A 23,961-nucleotide genomic window follows, 5' to 3' on the forward strand; every position below is an offset into this window, starting at 1 on the left:
GCAAAACTATTTTCAGGCCTGATAGTATTTAAGGGCAAGTAGGAAAATGCAAAATTGTTAAATGAAACAAAAAGTGTCAATTCACATTATTCTTACTTGCTATATACAATATATCTTAACCAAAGCTTGGCTTGCAGATCTAATAAAAGTATTCAAAGTTAGTTTTGGCATGATGCAAAGCCCTGTCAAATAAAAAATATTCGAAACGAGTTCATAAGGACTAAAATAGATCGGTCAAACTTTTAATTGATTTGTGCAGGGACTCTAAAGAGCTTTAGTGTCCTTGATTTGTGTCATTTTCATAATTTCCCCGCTAGGTTTTTACTTGATTTGCCAACTTTTGCCAGACTCGCCCAACCCTACTGTTGTTTTTTTCACTTTTTGCCAGACTCGTCGAGTTCGGACTTAAGTCCGGCAAAAGACTCGAGCCCGGCAGAGAACCCGAGCCTTTAAATAGCGTCAGGCCAAGCAAAAACAATCGTATTGCGAAATTTAAAAAAAAAAATCTTTTTTTGACGAGTCCGTACTCGAATCCTTTCAAAAAGACTCAAGTCCGTCCCATTCCTCCTAAATCGAGAAAAAGACTTGAATGCACTCGGACTCTGGTCCGGACTCACCCCAATACTAATAGTCAGGTCGTTTTCAGATCTACTTTATTGCACGATGCAACTTTAAATGTGTTTTAGCTAAACATCTGGTAAAAAGATATTCATATTGTCTTATGCCAGTAGATTACTGAGAGTACTATATGAGTTAACTTCAAAATTGTTGTTGCTACAAAAGTTGCTTCCATTTGTTTCTTTAACAAATAAAAATGAAAAAAGAATTGGCATTTGGGCAACCACATAATCAGAAATTATGACCACCGTGAGCAGTAGCACAGACTTCCATAGTCTGCCCAGCATTCATTGAGAATAAGGGCCCTTATTTGTAACGTCACACGGCCCAAAGAAAACGGGAAGAGGCAAGGTAGATTGCTAAATAAACTGCTCTTGCCTTGCCTTGAACGCAATTTCCTTTCCGGACATTATGTGACCCGGGTCACTAATTATAAATAAGATTTTGATAGAATTAGCCAAAAACAACACAACCGCATTATAATTCAATAAAAAGGAATTGGCCCAATCGGCCCTTTATTTGGTAGAGGCTGAATGACAAAGCGCCCTCTGGAGTACAGAACGTAAAACATACTTCGTGCAGCGTAGAGGGGCTATGGAGTGCCAGGCATTCGTGATATTACTTCTCTTGAGGCCCTCCGCATTGTCTGACGTCTACCATTGATTGCTTGTAAGTACGTACCACTACTGGTCACAAGTCAAGTACGTTTTGGCCAGGGTGCGTCAAAACCCTCCCGGTTGACAAAAACAATAATCCAGCCTGAAATGGGTGAAAAAGGGTTTTTTTTTTTAAATTCAAATTCGTTATGTAACTTGGAGAGAAACAGTCGACCGAGTTACTTACCACTGTCTGTCTTATGAGTCAGGAAAACAAAAACTAAGGGATTGTGCAAAGTCAGTAAAGAATATAATAAAAAATAGTAAAACTTAACTTTGAATCTTTCACTCAATGTCTTTTGTACATTTCCCTACCGCTACTTGTAATGAAATCCCCAGCAGTTCGAATTGAAAAGCTCTTATATCTGATCTAGCTTTAAATTCATATCAAATTTGATCCATCAACGAATCAGAGTCTCCTTTTTTCTGGCTCCTTCATTGTTCAGTTTGCTTCGCTCAACTAATATTAATCGGAAATATGTAGGTGTTGATCCTGTAACAGGATTTAAGTGAGACTTGGACAAGTTCTTGATCAAAATTCCTGATCAACCATACTCTTTCCAAAGACTATCTAGATCAGCCAACTTGGATTTGTTGATGGATCAGATATTATATGAGTCTAAAGAAAAAAATATCCATCATAATTTTCATCTTGGAAGTGCTGGGGATAACATTCGCAATAGCGGTGAAGAAGTCCCAAACAATAAATCAATAAAATGATAAGGAACCGGATCCGAATCCGAAACAAACGCCTTGAATCCGAAATTTTTCAAAAACGAGGTGGAATCAAGTTTCCTTACCTGATAGTTCGGATTGGATCGGAATGAATCCGACTTTTCAGTCCTACAATCCGATTCCGATTCTGAATCCGAACAACATGGCCAATCTGATGATCCGTGTCCGAGAATTGAAAAGCGAGTAATAATGAAATTTCCAGACATGGAAAAAGATTGTGGGGTTTTGTTTCAAAACTGAGAATGAAATTTCAATCCGAATCTGAATCCCAACAACATGGCCAAGTCGATCCGAATGGAATCTGAATGCTTTCGCTCAATCCTACCCCAAAAGTCGGATCCGAAACGGCCGATGAGATTGCTCAGGGTTGGTTGAATACCTAAAGGATTGTCTCCTGTTCTAATGAAGTCGATTGTCTTTGCCCTACTCATTCTCATAGAGTTGATTGGGCATCAATCCAGACAAAAATGGCTCAAATTGAAGCACAACCTTGCAACCTTATGCTGCCATTTAAACACTAACGAAGCCAAGACTGTTAACCGGGTTTAGACGTTGAAAGGACATTTTCTTAATGATTTTTTCCACTCAAAAATACTTGTCATGTGAAATAGTATATTACTGATCTTACATATTTTTCTGCCCTTGATTTTGGAGTGATAGGCATGACAAATAAAATTGCCCGGTAGAGGTAGTAAAAATATTTCCAAAGATTTTCAAATCAATCTGGAAATTGAAATTGATAATGAAATAGGGAATAGGGTCAGGGTAATGATACATCCAAGTTGAAATCAGTTTTTTTTCTAAGATGAAATCTTTGATTGGGAAGACGAGAGATATGGAGCTTAATATAAACAAAGAATGTCCGAGCAAGCAAAAATGGAGAGAGAAAATAAAAACAAGTTTGAGGAAGATTTAGAATGTCAGTTACATCAACATCTTCTTCTTCCAAATCGTGCATGCATGTCGATCAATCATATCATTCTTCCTCGCAGTTGAAATGATTGGCCTGGATTTAATTCAAATTATTTTTTCATAGACAACCATTTTATGCCGATGTCCATTTTTAGGATTTAGTGAAAAAGAATGAACTGTCATGCGGGCTTTTGACCTTGTAACGAGAGAAAAGCGAGTAATCATATGGTTTACAGACATGGAAAGACGGTCGTGTTCTTCTTTTTTAAATTTAATTCTGAGAAGGAAGTTTGAAATTTCAAAATTAGAGAATCATGAAGCTTGTATATTGTACGTGATTTGAGCTTAAATTCAATAGTAATCTTTTAATGAAGAACGGCTGAAGGCATTTGTGCAATCGGCTTGCTTGACCCACCAGTCTTGCATATCAGAATAGGTCGAAGGCCGACTGTCCGTGTGCAGCCGCTCACAAAGGTCACAAAGGCTCCGGTGGTGATGAAACTGTCTCCGATAGAAGTCTCGCCACCAGAAATACTCGTTGAACTTGGCGTCATCCGAGTCCAAGATCTTCAGATAATGAGCCAATGCTTTCGGAGAATCAAAGTCCGCTGCATTGATGAACGAATGGGGCGGTGCAAAACTGGAATAGTTGGCCCCGCCCAATACGACCGGAATCATGTTAAGGCTATACATGGTGAAGAACTTCTCGGTGGCGAAGTCCTTGCAAAGAGCGTTCTCAAAGGCCAAGTAGAATTTGTACTTCTTCTCTGCCATCCGGAAACAAGCCATGCCTTTGTCTTTGGCGCACTTGAACTGTCCACATTTGCCATAAATGTCGATGGGGATATGCTTTTGAAGCTCCCGAACATAATGCTCCCTGTGGCTGGCTGAGTGACAGTTGGAAACGAATTGAACCGCCAGACCAATCTTGTCATCCGCCAAATTTGGGCCCAATGTGGCGGCCTCTTTGCCGTGCTTCACAATAAATCTCTGGAGTAGAGTGGATCCTAAAGGAGCCGGCAGTGGCTTGACGTTATCTATCCACGCATACGGAATGGGAAAATCCGAGTCGATGCGATATGTCATGGTCCAGTTAAAATGGAGGCGGTTAAGATCCCGATACTCGAAGAGATAGATCGGAGCCTCGATGGAAAGCATCACATAGCGTTGTTGAGGGCTTCGCTGGGCTGGAATATCATTTGGCAAACCTCGGATGTGTATGATGATGGCATCGAACTGATCAATAGGCAGGAGCGAGCGATCTTGTGTAGCAAAACAAGTGGACACCCGACACTGGTTGTCCAAGAACGCCTGACGACCATAGCCAAAATCGTACGTATCGTAACGACCGTAGAACTCGTTCCAATACAAAATGGTCTTCAGCCTCGTCTTGTTTTTCCCAATCACCAAAGGATTTGGACGGATGGAAGCTTCAAGGAACATTAAGTTTGGTCTTGGGAGGGTCGAACAATGGGGCTGGGCCCTAGTATGTAGCTATTATGAATCCATGACCCTCATCAGAGCCTCCATGGACACTGCACTTCACAGTTCATGTGAGTATATACCCTCAGCTAAGAAATTCCCTCGACCCCGTTCTATTTCCGTGAAACTTGAAATTCCTCAAAGTGGCTCCCAGCATTATAGCCCGCTAGAAGCATTCTGAGTTGTGCGTTTGTAGATGAAAAAGTTTTCCCATTTCCCCCAAGACCAAACTGAGACCTTTTGAGGTGAACACAGTGCTTTGGACAAATTTGCCTGGAGACGGATCCAAATGGCTAGCCATCCTAGCACTCTCCAATGATGCTTTCCCAGGACTTGGTGACCTATCATCCGTGGTGTAAATGACTAGCACCAAGAAGATGCACACCAAAAGAAGGATCCAGGGTGCGTTTCGGTATAGCATTCTTCGCCTGGAAAAGAAAGATAAGTTGAATTATGAGCTCTTTCAGGACAACTTCTTTATTCCTCAGAGTCATTGTAAGTCCTCCTAAACGACTTGCTCCCTTGTACGTATAGTATACTAGTATACAAAGTATGCACGGTACCTTGGGGTCATTCATTTGAATACGCACACATTTTGTTACTACACGGCAGGCAAGCAATCCTCCAAGACGCTCAAGGATGTGAGGAACAGATAATTTTTTTTTGCACCAAAGAAAAATCTCGTGTCATGAAGGGAGCCAAGGAACTGATTTGTTGGCACAAACTTGGCGCCAAAGAGGAACAATTAATTCTTCACGCACTCATCGGAGATCACTTGAACCCAAATGCTCTCTCTATTCTTTGAATCCGAGTGTGTTCCTATGGATCAGGAGGAAAGAATCACTTGTTCCAAAATAGCCGTCTCTGAAGGTCTGTCTACTTGGAAGGGGCCCTGCTGATGATCAATCTTTCTCATTGACGCCACACACATTCAGTGTTTTCTAATGGTGTACAAGAGATGCTCACTTTCGCTAGCATCTTTTGACTGGACCGGGTGTTGCAGGAATTGCATCCATCAATGTATTCTAGCAATACCTTTGGATCGATTTCACGCAAACAAGGGAAAAAGTGGACATGAAGATGAGATATTTCAACGCCAAAAAAAAGTTGATGTACACATCTTGCGTTTAAATAGTCTCGATATCCTCATTACACGATTGAATAGAAAACAACCTTTATACTGCTTAATCGAACTCGAAAACATATCAAGTATGTTCCAATCATTTTCATTTCCTGGTTCATACATCACCTTCTGGTTTGTTTGCTCGTTGTCTCTAGATTGATGAACCACCCCCGAATTGCTTTCGTATCATGATGGTGGCCTGTTTGGAACCTAGGAGATGTGAGGCGTTCTAATTTAGCCCCTTCTTCTTCTCCGATCATGTTAGCCGACCAAGTCATCATGATCACTCTACCTATTGTCATTGGGCTTCTGACTACCCGGCTGCCTGGGAAACCAATGTCTTATTCTCGTTCCATAGATGCTGATTATTGCCCAGCCAACCGTTCAATACTCGGGACCCAGATTTTTTCACTTAAGCCTCCTCGTTCACAGATTCTTCGAGTGTCCTAAACTACGAAAGTGAATTTCTCGCTCTCCTAGGAGGAAGATTTTCTGGGTGAAAGGAGACCATTTGGGTCTTGGGTGCATCTAGTACTTCACCTTGGATCTTCAGATCTTCTGGTGTAATCACATAATGAATTGAGTGCAGGGGATAAGCTGCTAGCGAGCATGGGTCAAGTTAGACTCATTTGGAGAAAACAGCCACTTGGAGATGTGACATTGATGGAAAAGACAAGATTCCAGATGAAAAAGTCTGCATAAGAAATGACTCAAGCCATTCAAGGAGCCAAGAGGCCCCGCATTCTAGAAAAGGGCATCTCTTTGTGTAATCAATGCCAGACTTGATCCATGTATTTGTCGCTCATGCCAAATTTGGATCTTCTAACTTCCCCGTCAGTTGATGACTAGGCATTAATTGTTCCTTAATAAAAGGAACGGATTAGTGTTAATGTTACAATGACTTTGGCCAAAAAGATTAATTCCTTACACAACCATTACTCGCCAAATATGCAATGGCGTTACTTGTTACAATTACTTTTTCTAAAATGTAAATGACCACTATTTCAGTTTGTTTGTCTGAAATCTAAACTTCTAAATACCTAAACTAAGGCTAAACTTTTTCAATTTATGGCAATAATATGCCTCTTCCTCATAGCTTTTTGAACTTTGAAACTTGGGAAGCAAAAGATCTATTTAAGAAGTCAAAGAAAATACATATTGTAAACATTTGTTTTATTATTCAGTACATATTTTTATAGGTTATTGTATCATAAATGAGGTTACGTTGTAGCATGAATTTTATTATTATTATTATTATCAACCCGAACAAAGAGATTTGTTGACTTCGGTTTTAATGTTTATTTTTGTTGTTATTTGAAGTTTTCTTCGAAAATGTTTCAAAAATGGTAATCTCTGAGAGCATTCAATTCAATATTTTTGCAAAATTCCAAATACTTGCCTTTTTGAAATACTTGTAGAGTATTAGTTTCAGAATTTTTATGTTGTTCAGGAGTAAATATTATTTTGGTTTTCAAATCTAAACTGTGCTATTTTCCTGGTCTCTACTAATGATTAATGAAGATTTGCAACCATGGCATAACAATTTATGACAAAACAGCATTAGAAATTCTCAAGTTCATAAAGCTTCCCTGTTAGAAATGTGTAACTCAAGTCTTGGATGGAAATGTGGAGAGTTGGGAAGTCTGGTGCAACATACTCAATCAAGTCAAAAGAATATTTCCTGCCAAACAATCGCTTGATAACTTCGCTCTAAATCAGATGTAAAAAACAAATCAGCATTAAAATGACAAGATTTGAAACCACGACAATCTTCAATGTTGTCAAGAGTAAACATGATTTTCAGCCCAGATCATCCTCATTCACGACACATTACGTATATGAAAATAGCAAAACGTAGTAAAATCTATGATTTCCTCATTTGTCAACAGGATCGAGTAACGAGTAATTTTTGGGTTTCTGGGTCGTTACAATTACACCATTTTAAAATGCAATTTTGAAAAAGAGGAACGAATTGCTGCATCTTCCATACCACTGGCCCGGTTGATGGGCTTGCACCAAAACCATCTTAACACAAATTATGTACCCGCCCTGACAAAACAATGTTAAGTTCATTACACACGTCAATTAGTTAGCATTTTCTGTTAGAAATTTTCTGTTGTTTGCCCAATCGATGATATACTCTCATTGCTTCAAAGTTAACTTTCTTTACCATGCATGGTTAAGCAATGGAGTTTGAATCTGTTCATGCCTTCCTTCACTGTTTGAATTTTCTGTCATATTATGCCGAGAGTCACACTTCTTTCTTTGCCCGGCTTTTGAGTGAGTCATTTGAGAACGACAATGACATTCTAAGAAGTGCGATAACTCGTAAAAAGAAAATAGTGCACTGATAAGTCATCGTTCTCACTTTTGAGTTTTCGAGCTGCACAGTTGTGGAAGATCCATGTCTATTCCTTGAGCTCGAGACAACCAATTGCAAATGTGTACTCCAAGTCCAAGAAAGGTCAATATTAGGAATGGCTCCATCCCTCACATTTCTGCGATTGCGATGACGTTTAAAATGCTACTTTGCAATTGACGATGAAAGTGTCGTTGGAACGTGAGCAAACTCCTGTATAAAGTCTCGAGCATTTTCTTGGTACGCGTACATACCACTAATAGCTGACAGAGTACTAAAGACAATTAGATAGAGATCATGAATACGACTCGAGATTTTACAAAGAAGGTCACCTAGACTTGCTGGCTCAAATTCGGAACCAAATGTAATTCAAGTTTGTTTGGTCCCATGGCGTGCCTTTATCAAGGACTTATCAAGATTAACTTGCCCATAAAAACGCCATTTCATCAGGCTTTGGTACCCTCATAAACTACTTGTCCAGTACATGCGCCAATCCCTGGCCAATGGAATACGAACCCTTTTTGTGGAAACGATAAACGAGTCCGGAGCATATTTCTCGTTCGAAAAAATTGTGTCGTACTCAACGAAACAATGTACAAGATTAACACACTGGAACAAATAACGTCAGTCATGGCGTGCTTCAAAGCTGCAATTTCCCTTGAGAGTCATCTAGCCTTCTATTTCTCGATTCTTCTCCTCATTCCCTGGTCAACACTACCAAACAAAATGGGAGGATAACGTTTGAAAATATGGACATGGACCTTGGTTGAAGCAGAGCTTATCAGGGACATTTGGAACCTCTTTGGAACCTGCTCCCATTTTGCGCATTGGATGTAATTAGATGCGAAGAATAAGCCTACTCACGGTATGAGATGTTCCATGCCAAGGTGTGACAGAACTCGTCAAAAAGGTTCCAACCTCAAGGGAATTGGTCTTGTTCCACTTGGACAATTGGTCTTGTTCCAACAGACCATTCCAACTGACTGACAAATCAACTCATCATTTCCTCTTCGAACGCTGTCGTCCGACGACTACTTTTTTCTCCTTCCTCCCTTGTTCTCCTTCTCAAAAGAAGGTAAGGATGGAACACTTGCACTGAAGACCATGACCTGAACAACTATTCTTCTCACTTGAATGGATTCCAGACCACTCAAAGACGATCAGTGTCCTAATTCAACCTAATTGTGGTGCACACTAATAAGCTCCAGAATCGATAAGATCCTCGTCACAAGCACAAGCATCCGGTTCAAAATTGATGCCTTTCGATAATCTAAAAGTGGACCAAGCAAATCAGCTGTGTTCCATGGACCAACAAACCCCGTCTAGGTTTCGTTTCATCATTTCAGACCGGCTTTGGGAGGGTTCGTGGTACGGTTCTTGCCAGCTTTCTTCCCTCCTCTTTCTTGTTCCTGTTCTCTTCGCTTGTGCTGTTCCACAGAAGGAACGCAAGCCTACGTTGAGATTTGCGTGGAGGCATTTCTCGCGCGCAAGCGGATGAAAGAGAGGAACCGGTGCTAGGTAGAGGCAGAAGTGGACTGGAGAAAGCTAAAGTGGTAGAGACTTGTGCAAAGTTCGAGCCTCTTGTAGGCAGGGGCGCTAAACCAAAGAACGATCCACCAACTTCAGTTCTCGGTTGAACAAAATCGTTTTTCTTTTTGTATTATTTCACCGGTACTGTTGGGTGAATGGTTTGATCCTTGTCCTTGTCAAAAGAGAGACTAAATTAAAGGTTCTGATAACCGTTTCAAGTAGATTCAATGAAAATGACGATGTTCATCTCAGAAAAAAGTCTGTATTGGCAGTCTCTCTAATTGATCCCGTTCTTTTTATTTAAGTGTATTCAGACATTAATTCAAATCGTATAAACATAAAGTCGTCCCTTTTTGACGTTTAAATTAGAGTGCACAGTTCAGTCTACATTTGAAAATTTGTTTTGCGGTTTTGATCCATTAGGTTCTAGAACACATTTTCTATTTAGATCATGTCAAAATCGATCAATTTGATTTTGATTCAATCCACAATAGTCCCCATTTCCGTTCGTTGCTAATGTCTGATTCAAGGCAAATTTTTCACTCGTTCCTCTATGATTGACAGTGATCAGTTTTCACTGGCTTCATGGCATTTCATGATTATTTATGAGAAGAAAGAGCCTGACACCTTCCTCATATTAAATATTTTCGATAATGCTTGATGAGTCTCAATGTAATATTTTAGCGATATGCCTGCTTCATTCATTAATGAGCGCATTTAGAGAAAACTCAAATTGACCACAAATCTGACGCCAGATATACTTTACTCCTTGGCCAAAGAAACTAATGCTAGAGCACAGTAATATTTTGCAAAACTAAAACTGACAGGCTAGAGACGATATAAATTGCATGAAATTTAGCTAAAAATCTTGACTGCAAAAAGAATTGAACAGGATCTTTCCTTATGGACAAAAAAGATGGACTGACCATGATGCACTTCTATCTTATTTGGCTTGATGTATCATGATGTCCAATAGTCATTTTCAATGAGATTGGCATGAATGAAGCTCTCGAAAGGAGAGCTCTGTTTGATAAGGAAGCAATAGTAGAATACTTGAAAATACAATCAATCTTAAACTCATTTAACTCTCCAAACAAGGTGGAAACAAATGGTGTGTCTGTACGGGATCAGTATTTCGTGGATCCAGGAACCGTGCTTACCTAACATAGAGTTCCCAAAACATGACTAACAACCACGACGAAAAACCGAATGCCGCACTCCACTGCCAGCTACACTATCTTATTTCAGATAACACTTCGAGCGTCCATTTGGAAGTTCTCTTTCAGCTTGGGCAAGGAAATTTTCCTGGGTAGCTGGCTGGAGCCTTATCATTGGCAAGAGAGAAGTGGTTCATATCAAGGCGTGCCTGTCCGTGGAGGACGGAATCAACAACTTACTCTCCATGCGTGTGCGTGGGAGGAAGGACGAGGGCGAAGAAGGCCTTGAGAACGGACCAGGTTGGAGGCCCTTCTTTTCTTAGCTATTTCAACTGAGAAAAGGCCATGGAGTGGTGAGCGGGTGGCACATCAAACATATGGGATAATCAAGATCCGTTCAAGACATCTGATTTGTGAAGCTGATAAGATCCCAGATCGAATATTTGGGGCCCAAAACTCCAGACAACCTTCCCCAACCACTGCCATTCACAATGAGGCGTGTCATCTGAGGGTTGGAGCTACAGGTTGTCGAGATAAAACAACCATATTGGGAGGCTCACAATGGCCACTTCGACCAATGGCTCTTCTAAAGGTGAACCTAATTGGAGTCGATTTGGTTTGGAGGGTGAGAAGCAGCCTTTGAATCCAGGAGGCATGCCACCATCGAGTGGTGCGACTGGTTCCAATCTCCTGGCCAGTCAAGTGCCGCACGACAATGAGTTGTTCGCCAATGATCTGGTAAAGTCAAATTGAGCAAATTACGTAGCAATCATTTCCAATGTTTTATATCGTTAATCCACCCTCAGGGATCCAAGGCTCCTCCTTGGTGGTTGTCACACTTCTTGGTGTCCGAGCGGGTTTTATTTGGCACCTGGGATGGTGTTTTCACTTCCTGCCTCATCAACATATTTGGTGTCATCATCTTCCTCCGCTCAGGTTGGATTGTGGCCGAAGCGGGAATTGGCAATGCAGCCTTGATTGTCCTTTGCGCGGTGGCCTTGATCCTGATGGCAGTGATGGCTGCCATTGGAATCTGTGAGCGATGCCATGTTCAATCTGGTGGGGTTTATTTCCTGATTGCTCATGTTTTGGGATCAAGACGTGGAGCGGCCGTTGGCATCATATATGTTCTTGGACAGGTTGGTCTTAATTACTATGAGCTTACTCGTTGTGGAACCGAGAGGTCCTTGTCTTATCGAAGAAGCATTTCACCTTTTGTCTTTTATATAACCGTACTTGCTTTCAAATTTCAAGTCATGATTGGGCAAACTTCATTATTGATATTGCCCAGCACCCATTTTTTGGAGGGCCATGTAAAAAAGTAATTACGTACGCCATTAAACACCGCTAAAAGGGTTACCCATGGGTGGAAACTCAGTTTCGATTTTTAAGGTCAAAGCCATGGCCTCTGTCAATCACTGTGAAGACCATCATAGTCGTTTCGCAGACTCATCTGAATGTTTTTTTGGTTTTATTCTTCCTTCTAGGCAATAGGCAACGCCCTTTGTGCGACTGGATTTGGCGAATCCATTGCCGGGGTCATATCGGAGACGCATTCACCTTTGATTGAGCGTTTCATCGCCGCTCTGGTCATCATTGTCCTGACTTTAATCAACTTGGCGGGAGTGAAATGGGTCATTCGACTCCAGTTTGCTCTATTGGTCATTTTGTTGTTGGGAGCTGGAGACTTCGCCATTGGCTCGATTACTCACCAAAGCCCTAGTATGAATTATTTCTCATGACAAGACTCATTCAGCATACATTCATAGGGGTAGGTATGCATTTCCAGATCAAGGCTTTGTTGGCTGGAACACCTCGGTTTGGTTGGGAAATAGCAAAGCCAACTACACGGAACATCACAATTGGTTCAGTGTGTTTGGCGTCTTCTTCCCCGCATTAACGGGCGTAATGGCTGGAATTAATATGAGTGGCGACCTCCGAAACCCATCTCAGGATATTGCAATTGGAACACTTTCAGCGGTGGCTTCTTGGTAAGTTTGGAAATCATTCGTGCTGGATCATACAATTTATCTTTTTGAATTGACCTTGCGATCGTTTTGTCCGTGGACAAAAGTGTTTGAAAGGGCAGGCCAAAAAAGCCTTTGAAACGACTAGGAGCTCGGTACAACAAATTGATTACTCAAGATAGTCTGAATTTCCATGCAAGTCCTAATGGCTTGGTAGGGGGATAATCGACTGACTTATTGAAATACGTATGGACGAGAGTAAGGTAACTACATTATAGTTCCATTTTGATCCGTGTCTGACGACATTTAGTTGACAACGAAAATTAAGTTTATAAGAGAGGAAACTTTGTCGCGGAATTGAATCTTCTCAAGGGTCGAGAAAAAATTCCAGGAAACATTTTTCACTCTCCCTGTGCATCTTCATGACCACAAGATGAGAGACAAGAGGTCAGTCTTTGATGAGGGCAAAAGAGCACTCACCCACTCACCCACTCACTGTACCGGCTTGTTTGCACTCAAACGCACCCAAATTCAAGCCAGTTGGGTCGAAAAACAACGACGTATTCCTGCTGCGGTCGACATTGCATAGAACAGTAGCAGGCATCCTGATTCGAAAAGTTTTGTATTCTTACTAGTCTCTATTCATAACATTCCTTCTCACAGACAAAAATCATTCTTGGGATCAAGAGTGTAGGAGCTGAACCTCGTGTGCGAACAAGGGAAACGGAAATGATCTTGCACGCACGTGTGTAGCCCAGGTACGAAGGCCAATGGGCAGGGAGTAGTAGTAGTAGTAGTAGTAGTAGTATAGAAGTAGTAGAAGCATTGTGGTAGTTGTGGGGCAATGTTTAAGTAATTGTTCCAAGGACCATGACAGTAAATGCCACTTTTTGAAATCAATGAACAGTTGAGATGGCGGGGGATGTTGTTGCTGTTGCTGTTTTTAGGGGAATATCACAAACTGTTGTTGTTGATGATGTTGTTGTTGTTGTTGTTCGCGCACGCTGATTGCTTCGATCCAATTCATTAGGAGCTGTTGAGAAGTGTCTCCAGTGTTTTACGATGGGTGCACATGATAAGGAGGAAGAGCTAAATTCCATGGTGATGATAATAATGATGACGATGGGGGGGATGGCCCTTGATGGTGAAACTAAGGGAGGTGAGACCTGGCACATCCAAGTTATTCATCTCCGCCCATGAGCTTGAAGTTGTGGACCTTCTTCAACTTGGGGAGAATGAACTTTCCCCTCATGTCGGACAATTCCATCTCCAGTTCTTGAATCTGCATGTCATTGAGACGGACTCCATATTGGATGTCGTACAAGGTGTTCTCAGTGTTGACCCAACTGAAAGAAGCGAAGCCAAATGAGGCCCAGGTCACTCGTTAGTCGTTCGTTCAGAGGGAAAAGAAAGGCTGTCAAACAATGCGTAAACGAAAGGACGAACTTCAACTACTCATTTGAGTGGCTTAAAGTTGTCAATAATCTTTGTCAATTGGTTAGATGTATTCGCTTGAATTTGAAAATTATTGAACATGGCAGACAGATATTGGCAATTACTTCAGATTGCCCTCTTGCAATCTTTATTCATTTTTGATTGTCAATCAATAAGCAAACCAAAAGAGCCCGTCAGTCAACTTGTTGATAAGAATAGGATCCTTACCGATCATAGTATTCTTTCAAAATAGCCTTGAGCTCGTCATCACTAACACCCTCGAGACTCTTGGGATCTCCCACCCGTTGAAGGACGATCTGTGGGACTTGAGCCTTGACCGACTCTCCCGCCGGGGGTGCGGCCGGAGCCTAGAATCAAAAAGGACAGAAATGCATTCGCCAATGATGCACTTTCATCCGAGCGCATGAACGATGTCCGTTGTTAATCGAAGGCAATGAAGTATGAAGCGTGACAACATCATCTCCGTCCGTCTTGTGGCATTTTCCTGAGCCTTGATCGAGTCTTTCGATCGAAGAAACCCTCGCTTACCTCCGTGTTTTGTTCAGCCATGGCAAATCCTAGAACAAACAATGAAAAGAAGGACTTCACCAATTGCGGCTAATAACCAAACGAATCGAACTAATTGGCCAAATATTGCTCACTGTGAGTAACAAAAGGAGAAGATGAAGGAGAAGGTGACTCGACCCTGTGTTTGGGGCAGGATTTCAAGGGAGAGTGACAAAACTATGCCGCGAAAAATCCCGACCGACCCAAGAAGACCGACCCAAGAAGACCGACCCAAGAAGACCGACCACTCAAGGCAGCGTGAAAACTCAAGAAGACAACGGGGAAAGCGAGAACGGGGAAAAAATGGGGAAACAGTTAGAAAACCTCATCCATGGACACAAAGGCACACAGCGAGGAGTTGTGGCGTGTGGTGTCGTATGAGGATGGCCAAGTCAGGCTGACAGATGGTGATGCGTTCCCTGGCTCAAATAACAAAGAATGACCTCAAGTCATACATGGGCATAGCGGCATGGTGGTTGACACGCAACTTAGATTCCCTTGCCCCCCCATACATCATGAGTGGGCGTTCCAAACGTGAACATGGTTTGTCGTTCAAGGCAAATCTATACTGTAGAGCTCCAGAGGATGTGATGTACTGCCAGCAATATTGGAAATAATGGAGGTTTAGCTCGCTCATATATTCCGTAGTGGAAATCTGTTAAGTAGGCCTGGCTGGGTGGCTCAATGAGTAGGAGACACACTGACCCATGGCTCGAATAACAGAAATTAGAATGCTTCTGACGACAATGCCTGGCTGTTTAACTCCGAGGTCGGCAAAGTTGCTTCTATTTCTGCCTCCGAATCCAACAAGAAACCCCCCCTTTTTACGCTTGAATTGATGATGACACCGTAAGGATCTCGAGTGGTCCAAGGTCCACCCACTTCCTTCACGAAGCGCTAAGTTGATCATCCAAATGTTGGCCTTGAATGAATGTCGGTGATAATTACGTTGAAGGTCTCCATCCTCAGAAGTGTTACATCGACATTCCGGCTTCTGCATTGAGAGAGGTCGTGGGTTGAAGGCCGGGCTTGAGAATCGAGGGATGGAACGCGACTGTCACCTGTCATGCTGGCCTATGGATTATCCAACAAAAATATACGAAGATTAAGCACAATGCCCTGTCAACCCCTGAGAGTGAAGTATCAGCAGCGACAGCCCTGCTAATATTGTTAACATTAGTCATGGGACATGAAACAACAGCTAAATCTGAAATCCCAAATTGAGAATGACCTCCGTCCTCGATAAAGAAACACTAATAAGGCCAGACGGCATCGTCCAGGAGAATGGATAATTGAAATAAGAGGGTCGTAAACGTCGTTTCAAGGGTCTACTTAGTTCTTTCCTCCAGATCTTGTGAATCAGTTCTGTTCGCTCTAAAATTGACAACCTTCCATGCTCTGTTGTGATAAATACGTGAGGGAGACAGTAGAGCGATACCCTCATGGAACAAGACTTGTTGGCCTTGAGTCTTAAACCTCTGAGTGAAAGACTAGACTGCCTTAGACTCATCGCTGCTAATTGCAGCCGACGAGAACGAACGAACGAAGAAAAGAAGAGACTTCGGCAATGATCAAAACTTTTGTGTTTCGAATGGAGACATGATCATCACCACATGCTCGTCATTCCTTTCCAGCTCGTTCCTGTACTTGATGTTCATGCTGGTGTTGGCTGGGACTTGCGATCGAACGGCTCTCTTGACGGACTTCATGATTGCGGAAAAAGTCTCTGCTCTAGGTACGAACAAACGAATGGCCTTGAGCAATTCGCAACTTTCTCTCCACATTAAAAGATTCTCGAGTGATCTAATTTATGCTAATTTCAGGGTTCCTCCTACTCTCTGCACTCTACGTATCCTCGGTGTCAAGCTGTTTGGCGACCCTGTACGGAACTCCGCGGGTACTGCAATCAATTGCGGCAGAAAACGTTCTCCCGGCCTTTTCCTTCTTAGCTGAAGGGGTAAGAAAGAAGCGTCTCTATAACGAGAATTGGACCCGTTTAGAAAAACGGCAATTAATCTACTACACGAGCATGATGCACACTGGATTAAGCTTCTTATTCTCATTGCAATCAACAGAAAGGTCCGAACAAGGTTCCAATCAATGCTCTGGCACTCATATCAGCCTTCACGTTGTTCTTCATCGGTATTGGAGACATGAATCGTTTGGCAACCTTGGCTACGATGCCCTTTCTTATCACGTACGGCATGATTGAATACTCCTATTTCGCCCTAAGTATGCAGTTTGACCTGAATCAGCATCGGCTACAGAAATACCATGCCAATGGAATTGGTTCACCGACTTTTGATGCCACTAAGAAGCAAATCACCAATGGAGTATGTGCAAATTGAGGTGGCCTTTCCACTAATGTTCCACTAATATCACAACCTTTGTCTTGGACATTTCATAGCGGAAAGCCAGTGTGGGTGGATCAAGTGTGGCTTCCAATGACACGGCATCCAGTGTGGATTCGCACGGGGATCCCAAGGGAAGGAACGAGGAATTCGAAGAACTGCTACAGAAATACAACGTGGACGAAATTGATGCCAAACCACGAAACTTCTACTCACCATTTTGCAATCGTTGGATCAGTTTGGCGGGGGTGAGTCACTTTTATTTGTGCACTTGTTTTCGTTTTATGGCCTTTTTTGAGCCCGAAGAAACATTTCAAATATGCCTTGCCCTGAATTTTGGCATTCTTGGGTCAAGACAATTCCCTGCGATTGTCTTGTGAATTGATTGGAGAGGCGCAAAACTGGATGGGTAAATTTTACGTAGCAATCAGTTGCTTTGCTTTCTGATTGAAATTTGAATTTCTGAATGAGGAAAGTAGGGAATATAGGAAATGCTTAATCATGTAGATGGCGAGGGCAATGACACTTACTTTATTTGTTGTTGATTGATTGCAATTTATACATGCAACTATGGGCAAAATTGGTTTCTTGTGGCAAAATGAATTCCTTTTATCTAATTTTTAGGGGTGTTTTTTCTTACCGTTACGCGGTAATTACTTTCCTTCCCTTCATCTTTGACCACATTTGTCCACTTGTTGCATCTATGTTTTCTGCAGGTTGTTGTATTTTTTTTGAGGATGTTCATTAAACATATTTAAAAGTTTGAAAAGTGGTATATCTTAAAAAGAGAAACATGAAACTGACGAGGCTCCTAATTTTTTTCCCTTAACATAGTCTTAATGTACTTACATTTGAACAGTTCAAATGATACAAAACTCAGGAGGCTTATGTTCCAAATAATGAATTCAGAAAAAATCTCTTTTACAGTGTGTCATCAAATTAATTTTGATGTTCCTGATCAATTGGACATACTCCGTACTCTCGATCCTCTTGTGCATTGGGATCTGGTTTTACATTGGACACACTGTATCTGGACCAGAATCGGGCATTGCAGCGGAATTCTCCATTGTGGAATTCGTCAAAGGACTTTTCGCCAAGCTTACTGGGTAAAAGATAGAATTTTCGTAACAGCCTGATCTCAGGTTACTCGTTCATTTTGTCAAATATCGAACTTTCAGAGCCTCGGTGAGTGTGACCCCAAATGATCAACGACTCGTCATCAATCCAATCCAACCGAAGGTGGAAACACGTTCGTCACATTTGAACGAGGTCAATACAGACTTTGCTGATCGGTCTCAATTCCATCAGACACATACCGTTCAAGGGTCACATTTCAACGACTAAAGGCTTCAGTCCTTCATTGAATTGGTTCGTTTATCTTAACTAAGACCTCCCTCAAATATCCAGGCCACGGCAACAAAATCTATCAAGTTATTCTCATTCAATGTTACTCTTAAATACATGGGTTGTGAGCATGTCTTTGTGTAATTGGTTCCATAGTTAATAAAAACATTGTTTAAACGTCAAAGGCAGATTGTAGGAACGTAAGAAATGCTGACTGACACTTATTTACTTAGTTCGCTTAATTCGACTTGATTTGCATAATTCTCTAAACATACTACCTATATTCACGCTTAAGAATGCCTTTGCACTTTGATAGCAAGGACAGCAAAATCGATGGACAAGAGCATAACTTGAAATATTTAGACTTAGCTAAACTGAAAGCATGCAGTGGCGAAAAAGTATATATTCGAAATAGGTATAAGTTTCAAGCTCTTTTTCTACCAATGTATTGAGGTTCCCTTAGCTGAAAAAAGTCAACTTGGGGATTTTTGAAGTTCATTGAGGACCTTTTCTCCTTGGATAGATAAGGCAAGGATGAGCTCTATGACGAAATTCAACGATTGATTGATTGCCCTGTAACGATGGCCGATCAAATTTCAAAGCCTATCTCTGACATTGCTTGGCTGCCTTAGGCATATCTAAACTACTATCATGTCATAGATAACTCAATCACCAAATAAAAGACGAGACAAATCCTTGTGTAAAGGTCAGTGTCCCAAAGTGGTCCCTTAGAGCCCAAGGCCTTACCCGTCCCTCATCATGGCCCCAGAACCGACACCAGACACTCCAGCTTCCATTAAGAAATCTCACCGAACTGCTGTCATCAATGATGACACATACTTGGAAGATGAGAAGATCGACATTCCGGAGGAAGCCATCTTGGACGATTCCATCTTCAGTTTCCGGACTCTTTGGTTGTTCACCGGTCCCGGATGGCTCATGTCCATCGCTTACTTGGATCCGGGCAATATTGAGTCGGACCTTCAATCTGGGGCCAAGGGACAGTATCGGCTTCTCTGGGTTCTCATGTGGGCCACGATCTTGGGTATGGTGATGCAGAGACTCTCGGCTCGTTTGGGCGTGGTCACGGGTAAGCACTTGGCTCAAGTCTGTTATGAGCAGTATCCAGGTGTTCCTCGAGTGATTCTGTGGATCATGGTAGAGATTGCCATCATCGGATCAGACATGCAAGAGGTCATAGGAACTGCCATCGCCATTTATCTCTTGTCTCAAAAGTACATTCCTCTTTGGGGCGGCACCCTGATCACAATCGTGGACACCTTCACCTTCTTATTCCTTGACAAATACGGCCTTAGGAAATTGGAATTCTTCTTTGCCTTTCTGATTGGTGTCATGGCTATTAGCTTTGGCTACAACTACTTCGTCGATATCCCCGACCAAGTAGGCGTAATGGAGGGTCTCTTTGTTCCTTGGTCCCATGATTATAGCAATGAGGTCCTATCTCAAGCCGTAGCCGCAGTGGGGGCCATCATTATGCCGCACAATTTGTACCTCCATTCAGCTTTGGTCAAAACTCGCAAGGTCAATCGTGAGGACAAACGAGCCGTCACTCAGGCCAACAAGTACTACGTGATCGAAGGCTGCGTGGCCTTGTTCATCAGCTTCATTCTGAACTTGTTCGTGGTGAGCGTGTTTGCCAATGGTCTGTTTGAAACCACGTACGCCACGGCCTACAACAGCTGCGCCGCTCAAGACTCCATTTTCTTGGATGTGTTTGACGTTGGCCCAGAGCAGTAAGGAACTGAAGCCTAACATGTGTTGTTTGCCTCTATCATTGATTTACTCTGATCCTTTAGAGCCAACGACTTCATTGATGCTGATCTTTACAAGGGTGGCGTTTTCCTGGGTTGCACGTTTGGCGTGGCTTGTACTTACATTTGGGCCGTTGGCATTTTGGCATCTGGCCAGTCTTCAACCATGACAGGCACGTATTCGGGCCAATTTGCTATGGAAGGTTTCTTAAACCTCAAATGGAAACGTTGGCAACGAGTCTTGCTCACCCGAACCATTGCCATCATTCCGACCTTCAGTGTGGCCTATTTCTTGGATATCAACAACCTGACTGGGCTGAATGATGTCTTAAATGCACTCATGAGCATCCAATTACCATTTGCAGTCATTCCTACCCTAACTTTCACATCATCAAGGTCAGTGGCAACTTTTTCAAACGCTTATCCGGTTCAAGCCTCTGAAAGAAATTGCTCTTTAACAGATTGGTAATGGGTGATTTTGCCAATGGACTTGTGATGAAAATATTCGTCACACTCCTAGCCATCATTATCATCGCCATTAACATATTCTTCGTGGTTGACTTTGTGACCACCACATTGCCAGCTACCTGGTGGGTCTATACCCTGGTCGGAATTTTTGCAGTCCTTTATTTCTTATTCATCGCCTACCTCACGATTGCATTGTTGGTTCATATGGGAATTGAACAATTGTTGAGATTTGACTGGGTACGGAAATATTACTGGTTCGAGCCGATTGCTGAGGCCCAGCAAAAAGAAAAACCCCCAATGTTGGAGTGATCCACTTCGATTTTGGAGCAAAAGGCCAATTTGCTAACAAAGAGGAGAAAATACCTGAATCTCGGGACGAAATGTCCCAGAACATATTTCTCTTGAAACTTGTTGTCAGAAGCCAATACTTGCTTATACGTACATGCATATCAAATTTTGAATTTGCTAGTCAAGAAACATCTATCTAACCATATTTATTCAATAAAAGTGATAAATTTAGTCATTAAAAATGACAGATTTATCCTAACTACTAGTGATCATCATTTTTTAATGGTTTATAAAACATTGTGCCATCATTTCTTTGGTAAGCCCGCTTAACGGCCGGAGTAAGACCCAGATCCTCCGTTGGATGAAGAGTACGATCCTGACCCTCCAACTGAGCCGGGATAAGATGAAGATCCTCCATAACCATTGTTAGAACCAGAGTAAGAGCCTGAGCCACCAACGCCGTTATAGCTAGGATAACCATTGTTGCCCGAGTAAGAACCAGATCCACCAACACCATTATAGCTGGGATAACCATTGTTTCCAGAGTAAGATCCGGACCCTCCAACATTGTTGTGACTTGGGTAGCCATTATTGCCCGAGTACGAGCCTGATCCTCCTAAATTGCTAGATCCAGGATAATTTCCTCCATTTTGACCTGGGTAATATCCAGAGGAGCCTCCATTGGAACCAGGGTAATAACCAGATCCTCCCCCTGTTCCTGGGTAGCTCCTGTACTGAGGCTTTCCATGTCGGGTTCCGGATGAGAAGTGCCCCCCACTGGTGCTGCCCGGGTATTGAATCTCTCTCCGGTTTCGACCGCTGGTAGACCCGCTGCCTCCCACAGGTTTTCCACTTGAAGATCCACTACCTCCGACTCCATTACCGCTGGTGGATCCACTCCCGCCAACGCCATTACTGTTGTAAGATCCACTGCCACCAGTCACTCCAGAGGTAGATCCACTTCCACCAACTCCATTTCCGCCATGAGAGCCACTGCCACCAACTCCGTTGCCGCCATGAGAGCCACTGCCACCAACTCCGTTGCCGCCATGGGAGCCACTGCCGCCGACTTGTTCGGATCCAGAGTAAGATCCACTTCCTCCAACCTCCCCAGGGAACTCAATGGTGGATCCTGGAGCCTTTTCAGCCAATGCCAGACTGGCCACGAGTGTTAACATAAGAAAGCTTTTCATGATTATTGCTTTGAATTCTCTTTTGAAACTGAGGTGTCTGTTGAGACCTGTGAGCTTTTATTCGAAACTTTCAATCCGGTTAAGGAGATACACCTCATAAGAAAACGTTTGACGATAACTCATAGGAAGTTGGACTATTCCCGAGTAATTCTTGTGGTCTGTTATATTTGGAGTCGATTCTTCGAACCTAGATTCTAGTGTTTTCCGTTCTCGTAGGTTGTCACAACCGCTTGCCCAGGAGTCAATATTTATATTTGCCTGAGCACTCCAGGTTCTCGTGAATCACTTTGAACGTCTTGAGTGACTGAAATGCTAGTTGCGTCGCTTTATAACATCACAGTTGTTAACAGGAATTTCGAGACGAAAATGAGGGCCTGCTCTCTCTATATTGACAACCCTTCAGAGTTGGAGTCCAGGTGGTCAGCCCGTTCATGTCACGGCACTACTGCACATTACGAGGTTTTCTAGGAAAAGTTTTGGCTTGGAAACCATTCTAAAAACAGAGTTTTAATCCTTTTCGAAACAAAACATCCAGACATGAGGGTGAAGCGGGAATATTGAATACTTTTAGTTTTTGTAGATCAATGACAGTTTGATATGACACCTTGGGCAGTATCTAGTTTTGATGATCTATCCAGCAAATAACTTTGACAAGTCCTCTTTAAGCCTGAAACGGAGCTTACTGCCACTAGGTTAGTACCCTTTTTTTGGAAAGACAGACGACATTCACAAAGAAGAATCCAATGTTACACCACTGAGTTAGTTTCGAGAGGTCTCTACGATAGCAAACATATATCTATTAAATGGCAGTTACCTTCTTTTCATGAATCTTAGAAAATGACACAAAGAAAGTTGATATGCTGAGTTGGTCTCTTCATCCGATCTACTTGGCAGAGAAGAGTGAAGGTTTGCCAAAGCTTTTCTGTAAGCAAGAGGGGGTGAAAAATCAAATTTGTATTTAAGGTAGTAAACCAGTTGATTTTTTTTTAAATCCTAATCCGAAATGCTTCATGTCAAGCCAGCTTTTTTGTGATACCAAATTCTCAAGGAAGGTTTTACGCGAATTAGATAAAAGTTATGGCAAAATTCATCCAGCGGTAAGTCGAGCCTTTCTCTCCAGGCTCTAGTGAACAGAGCGTCGCAAATAGCTATTTATTCAATGGCGTTGCTTTCTTTGCCTGAAATTTATGGAAATGGCTGCAAAGGTCGGAAAAATAACGTGTTTCCCGTTGAGGGTAAATTCCAAATGGTTGCCAGAATTAGTTTGCTTTAGAGCGGCAACTTTTCAGGTTAAATTGTGTGCTGACAACAACTCACATTTCAATTTCTAAGTTTGTTCCTCGACGGCAAAACAATTTATTTTTCCGAGCTTTAAAATGAGGAATGAAGAAAGTCAGTTTAGACAAGATATTTTTGATGAGTTCGCTTTTGCTTGAGGCATGGAGGTCACAATATAACTGAATGTCTTTCCAATTGTCGTCATATACACCGATAGGCTTTGATCTCATTGAGAAACAGGGCTAAAACGATGATGTAGGCCTTACCTTGGATCGGTTTTCACTCTACATCTTTTTTAAGAGGTTACTGATGATCATTTCCAGCCATTATCGTCCAGTTTTTACGTATTTAAGTGTTTATAATTCAAGATGATTGACAATGGAATTCAAGGATTGCTGAACAATTGGCTCTGTTTGGCTCTGTAGTTGTTAAAACAACAAATATTTCAGAACGTCACACGGATTAATCTTTCTCGTAATTTTCATTCGTGCAAGTCAAATTTCTTGATTCGTCCAGGTTGTTTCTCCCGTTTAGATCAAATTAAACTTGGACACTCGAAATCGTCAAGCGTAAAAATAATCGGGTTGACAAGAATTCCTTTAGAAACAGCCCAAAACTTCCAATATTTCTCCCCATAAATTTTGAATATCTATAGCGAGTGAATCTTCCTGGCTTGGATAGAGCGACTAGGATTTATTTAATTTCTGTTTGGGTGGTTGAGTTCAAT

The 23,961-nt window shown here is 42.1% G+C and overlaps 5 protein-coding genes across 5 annotated transcripts; 2 read left to right on the top strand and 3 right to left on the bottom strand.

Annotated features, from left to right (window-relative positions):
- Positions 1 to 3,001: 3,001 nt before the first annotated feature.
- LOC131884049 (alpha-(1,3)-fucosyltransferase C-like) lies at positions 3,002 to 9,375 on the bottom strand. The gene is made up of 3 exons (XM_059231689.1): positions 8,750 to 9,375; positions 4,641 to 4,831; positions 3,002 to 4,351 (listed from the first exon to the last, which is right to left on the bottom strand). The coding sequence occupies exons 1-3, from the start codon at positions 8,764 to 8,766 to the stop codon at positions 3,273 to 3,275; spliced, it is 1,287 nt and encodes a 428-aa protein (XP_059087672.1). The 5' UTR covers positions 8,767 to 9,375; the 3' UTR covers positions 3,002 to 3,272.
- Positions 9,376 to 10,641: 1,266 nt separating this feature from the next.
- On the top strand, positions 10,642 to 18,368 carry LOC131883039 (solute carrier family 12 member 8-like). Its single transcript, XM_059230370.1, has 10 exons — positions 10,642 to 11,310; positions 11,379 to 11,711; positions 12,060 to 12,294; positions 12,362 to 12,563; positions 16,175 to 16,275; positions 16,364 to 16,497; positions 16,616 to 16,873; positions 16,948 to 17,139; positions 17,819 to 17,997; positions 18,070 to 18,368. The coding sequence occupies exons 1-10, from the start codon at positions 11,134 to 11,136 to the stop codon at positions 18,233 to 18,235; spliced, it is 1,977 nt and encodes a 658-aa protein (XP_059086353.1). The 5' UTR covers positions 10,642 to 11,133; the 3' UTR covers positions 18,236 to 18,368.
- LOC131883043 (troponin I-like) lies at positions 13,145 to 14,766 on the bottom strand. The gene is made up of 4 exons (XM_059230373.1): positions 14,636 to 14,766; positions 14,523 to 14,551; positions 14,202 to 14,341; positions 13,145 to 13,885 (listed from the first exon to the last, which is right to left on the bottom strand). Exons 2-4 carry the CDS (start codon positions 14,541 to 14,543, stop codon positions 13,720 to 13,722), a joined length of 327 nt encoding a protein of 108 aa, XP_059086356.1. The 5' UTR covers positions 14,544 to 14,551; positions 14,636 to 14,766; the 3' UTR covers positions 13,145 to 13,719.
- A 393-nt stretch (positions 18,369 to 18,761) lies between the features above and the next one.
- On the top strand, positions 18,762 to 21,120 carry LOC131883040 (protein Malvolio-like). Its single transcript, XM_059230371.1, has 3 exons — positions 18,762 to 19,989; positions 20,053 to 20,403; positions 20,469 to 21,120. The coding sequence occupies exons 1-3, from the start codon at positions 18,995 to 18,997 to the stop codon at positions 20,782 to 20,784; spliced, it is 1,662 nt and encodes a 553-aa protein (XP_059086354.1). The 5' UTR covers positions 18,762 to 18,994; the 3' UTR covers positions 20,785 to 21,120.
- Positions 20,955 to 22,085, bottom strand: LOC131883041 (keratin, type I cytoskeletal 9-like). The gene has a single exon (XM_059230372.1). The coding sequence runs from the start codon at positions 21,954 to 21,956 to the stop codon at positions 21,090 to 21,092; it is 867 nt and encodes a 288-aa protein (XP_059086355.1). The 5' UTR covers positions 21,957 to 22,085; the 3' UTR covers positions 20,955 to 21,089.
- Between the last annotated feature and the right edge of the window lie 1,876 nt (positions 22,086 to 23,961).

The sequence above is a fragment of the Tigriopus californicus genome, chromosome 7, assembly GCF_007210705.1.
Source record: "Tigriopus californicus strain San Diego chromosome 7, Tcal_SD_v2.1, whole genome shotgun sequence".
Taxonomy (NCBI): Eukaryota; Metazoa; Arthropoda; class Copepoda; order Harpacticoida; family Harpacticidae; genus Tigriopus; species Tigriopus californicus.

Excerpts from the sequence above, each read along its gene's own strand:
- LOC131884049 (XM_059231689.1), bottom strand. Across the intron at positions 4,352-4,640 it reads CACTGTGTTCACCTCAAAAG|CTTCCATCCGTCCAAATCCT; the intron begins GTCTCAGTTTGG and ends TGTTCCTTGAAG.
- LOC131883039 (XM_059230370.1), top strand. The coding sequence starts at position 11,134 with ATGGCCACTTCGACCAATGGCTCTTCTAAAGGTGAACCTAATTGGAGT. Across the intron at positions 11,311-11,378 it reads AGTTGTTCGCCAATGATCTG|GGATCCAAGGCTCCTCCTTG; the intron begins GTAAAGTCAAAT and ends ATCCACCCTCAG. Across the intron at positions 16,276-16,363 it reads GGAAAAAGTCTCTGCTCTAG|GGTTCCTCCTACTCTCTGCA; the intron begins GTACGAACAAAC and ends TGCTAATTTCAG.
- LOC131883043 (XM_059230373.1), bottom strand. The coding sequence starts at position 14,543 with ATGGCTGAACAAAACACGGAG. Across the intron at positions 14,342-14,522 it reads TGGCTGAACAAAACACGGAG|GCTCCGGCCGCACCCCCGGC; the intron begins GTAAGCGAGGGT and ends TTTTGATTCTAG. Across the intron at positions 13,886-14,201 it reads TTGAAAGAATACTATGATCG|TTGGGTCAACACTGAGAACA; the intron begins GTAAGGATCCTA and ends CGCTTCTTTCAG.
- LOC131883040 (XM_059230371.1), top strand. The coding sequence starts at position 18,995 with ATGGCCCCAGAACCGACACCAGACACTCCAGCTTCCATTAAGAAATCT. Across the intron at positions 19,990-20,052 it reads TTTGACGTTGGCCCAGAGCA|AGCCAACGACTTCATTGATG; the intron begins GTAAGGAACTGA and ends CTGATCCTTTAG. Across the intron at positions 20,404-20,468 it reads CTAACTTTCACATCATCAAG|ATTGGTAATGGGTGATTTTG; the intron begins GTCAGTGGCAAC and ends GCTCTTTAACAG.
- LOC131883041 (XM_059230372.1), bottom strand. The coding sequence starts at position 21,956 with ATGAAAAGCTTTCTTATGTTAACACTCGTGGCCAGTCTGGCATTGGCT.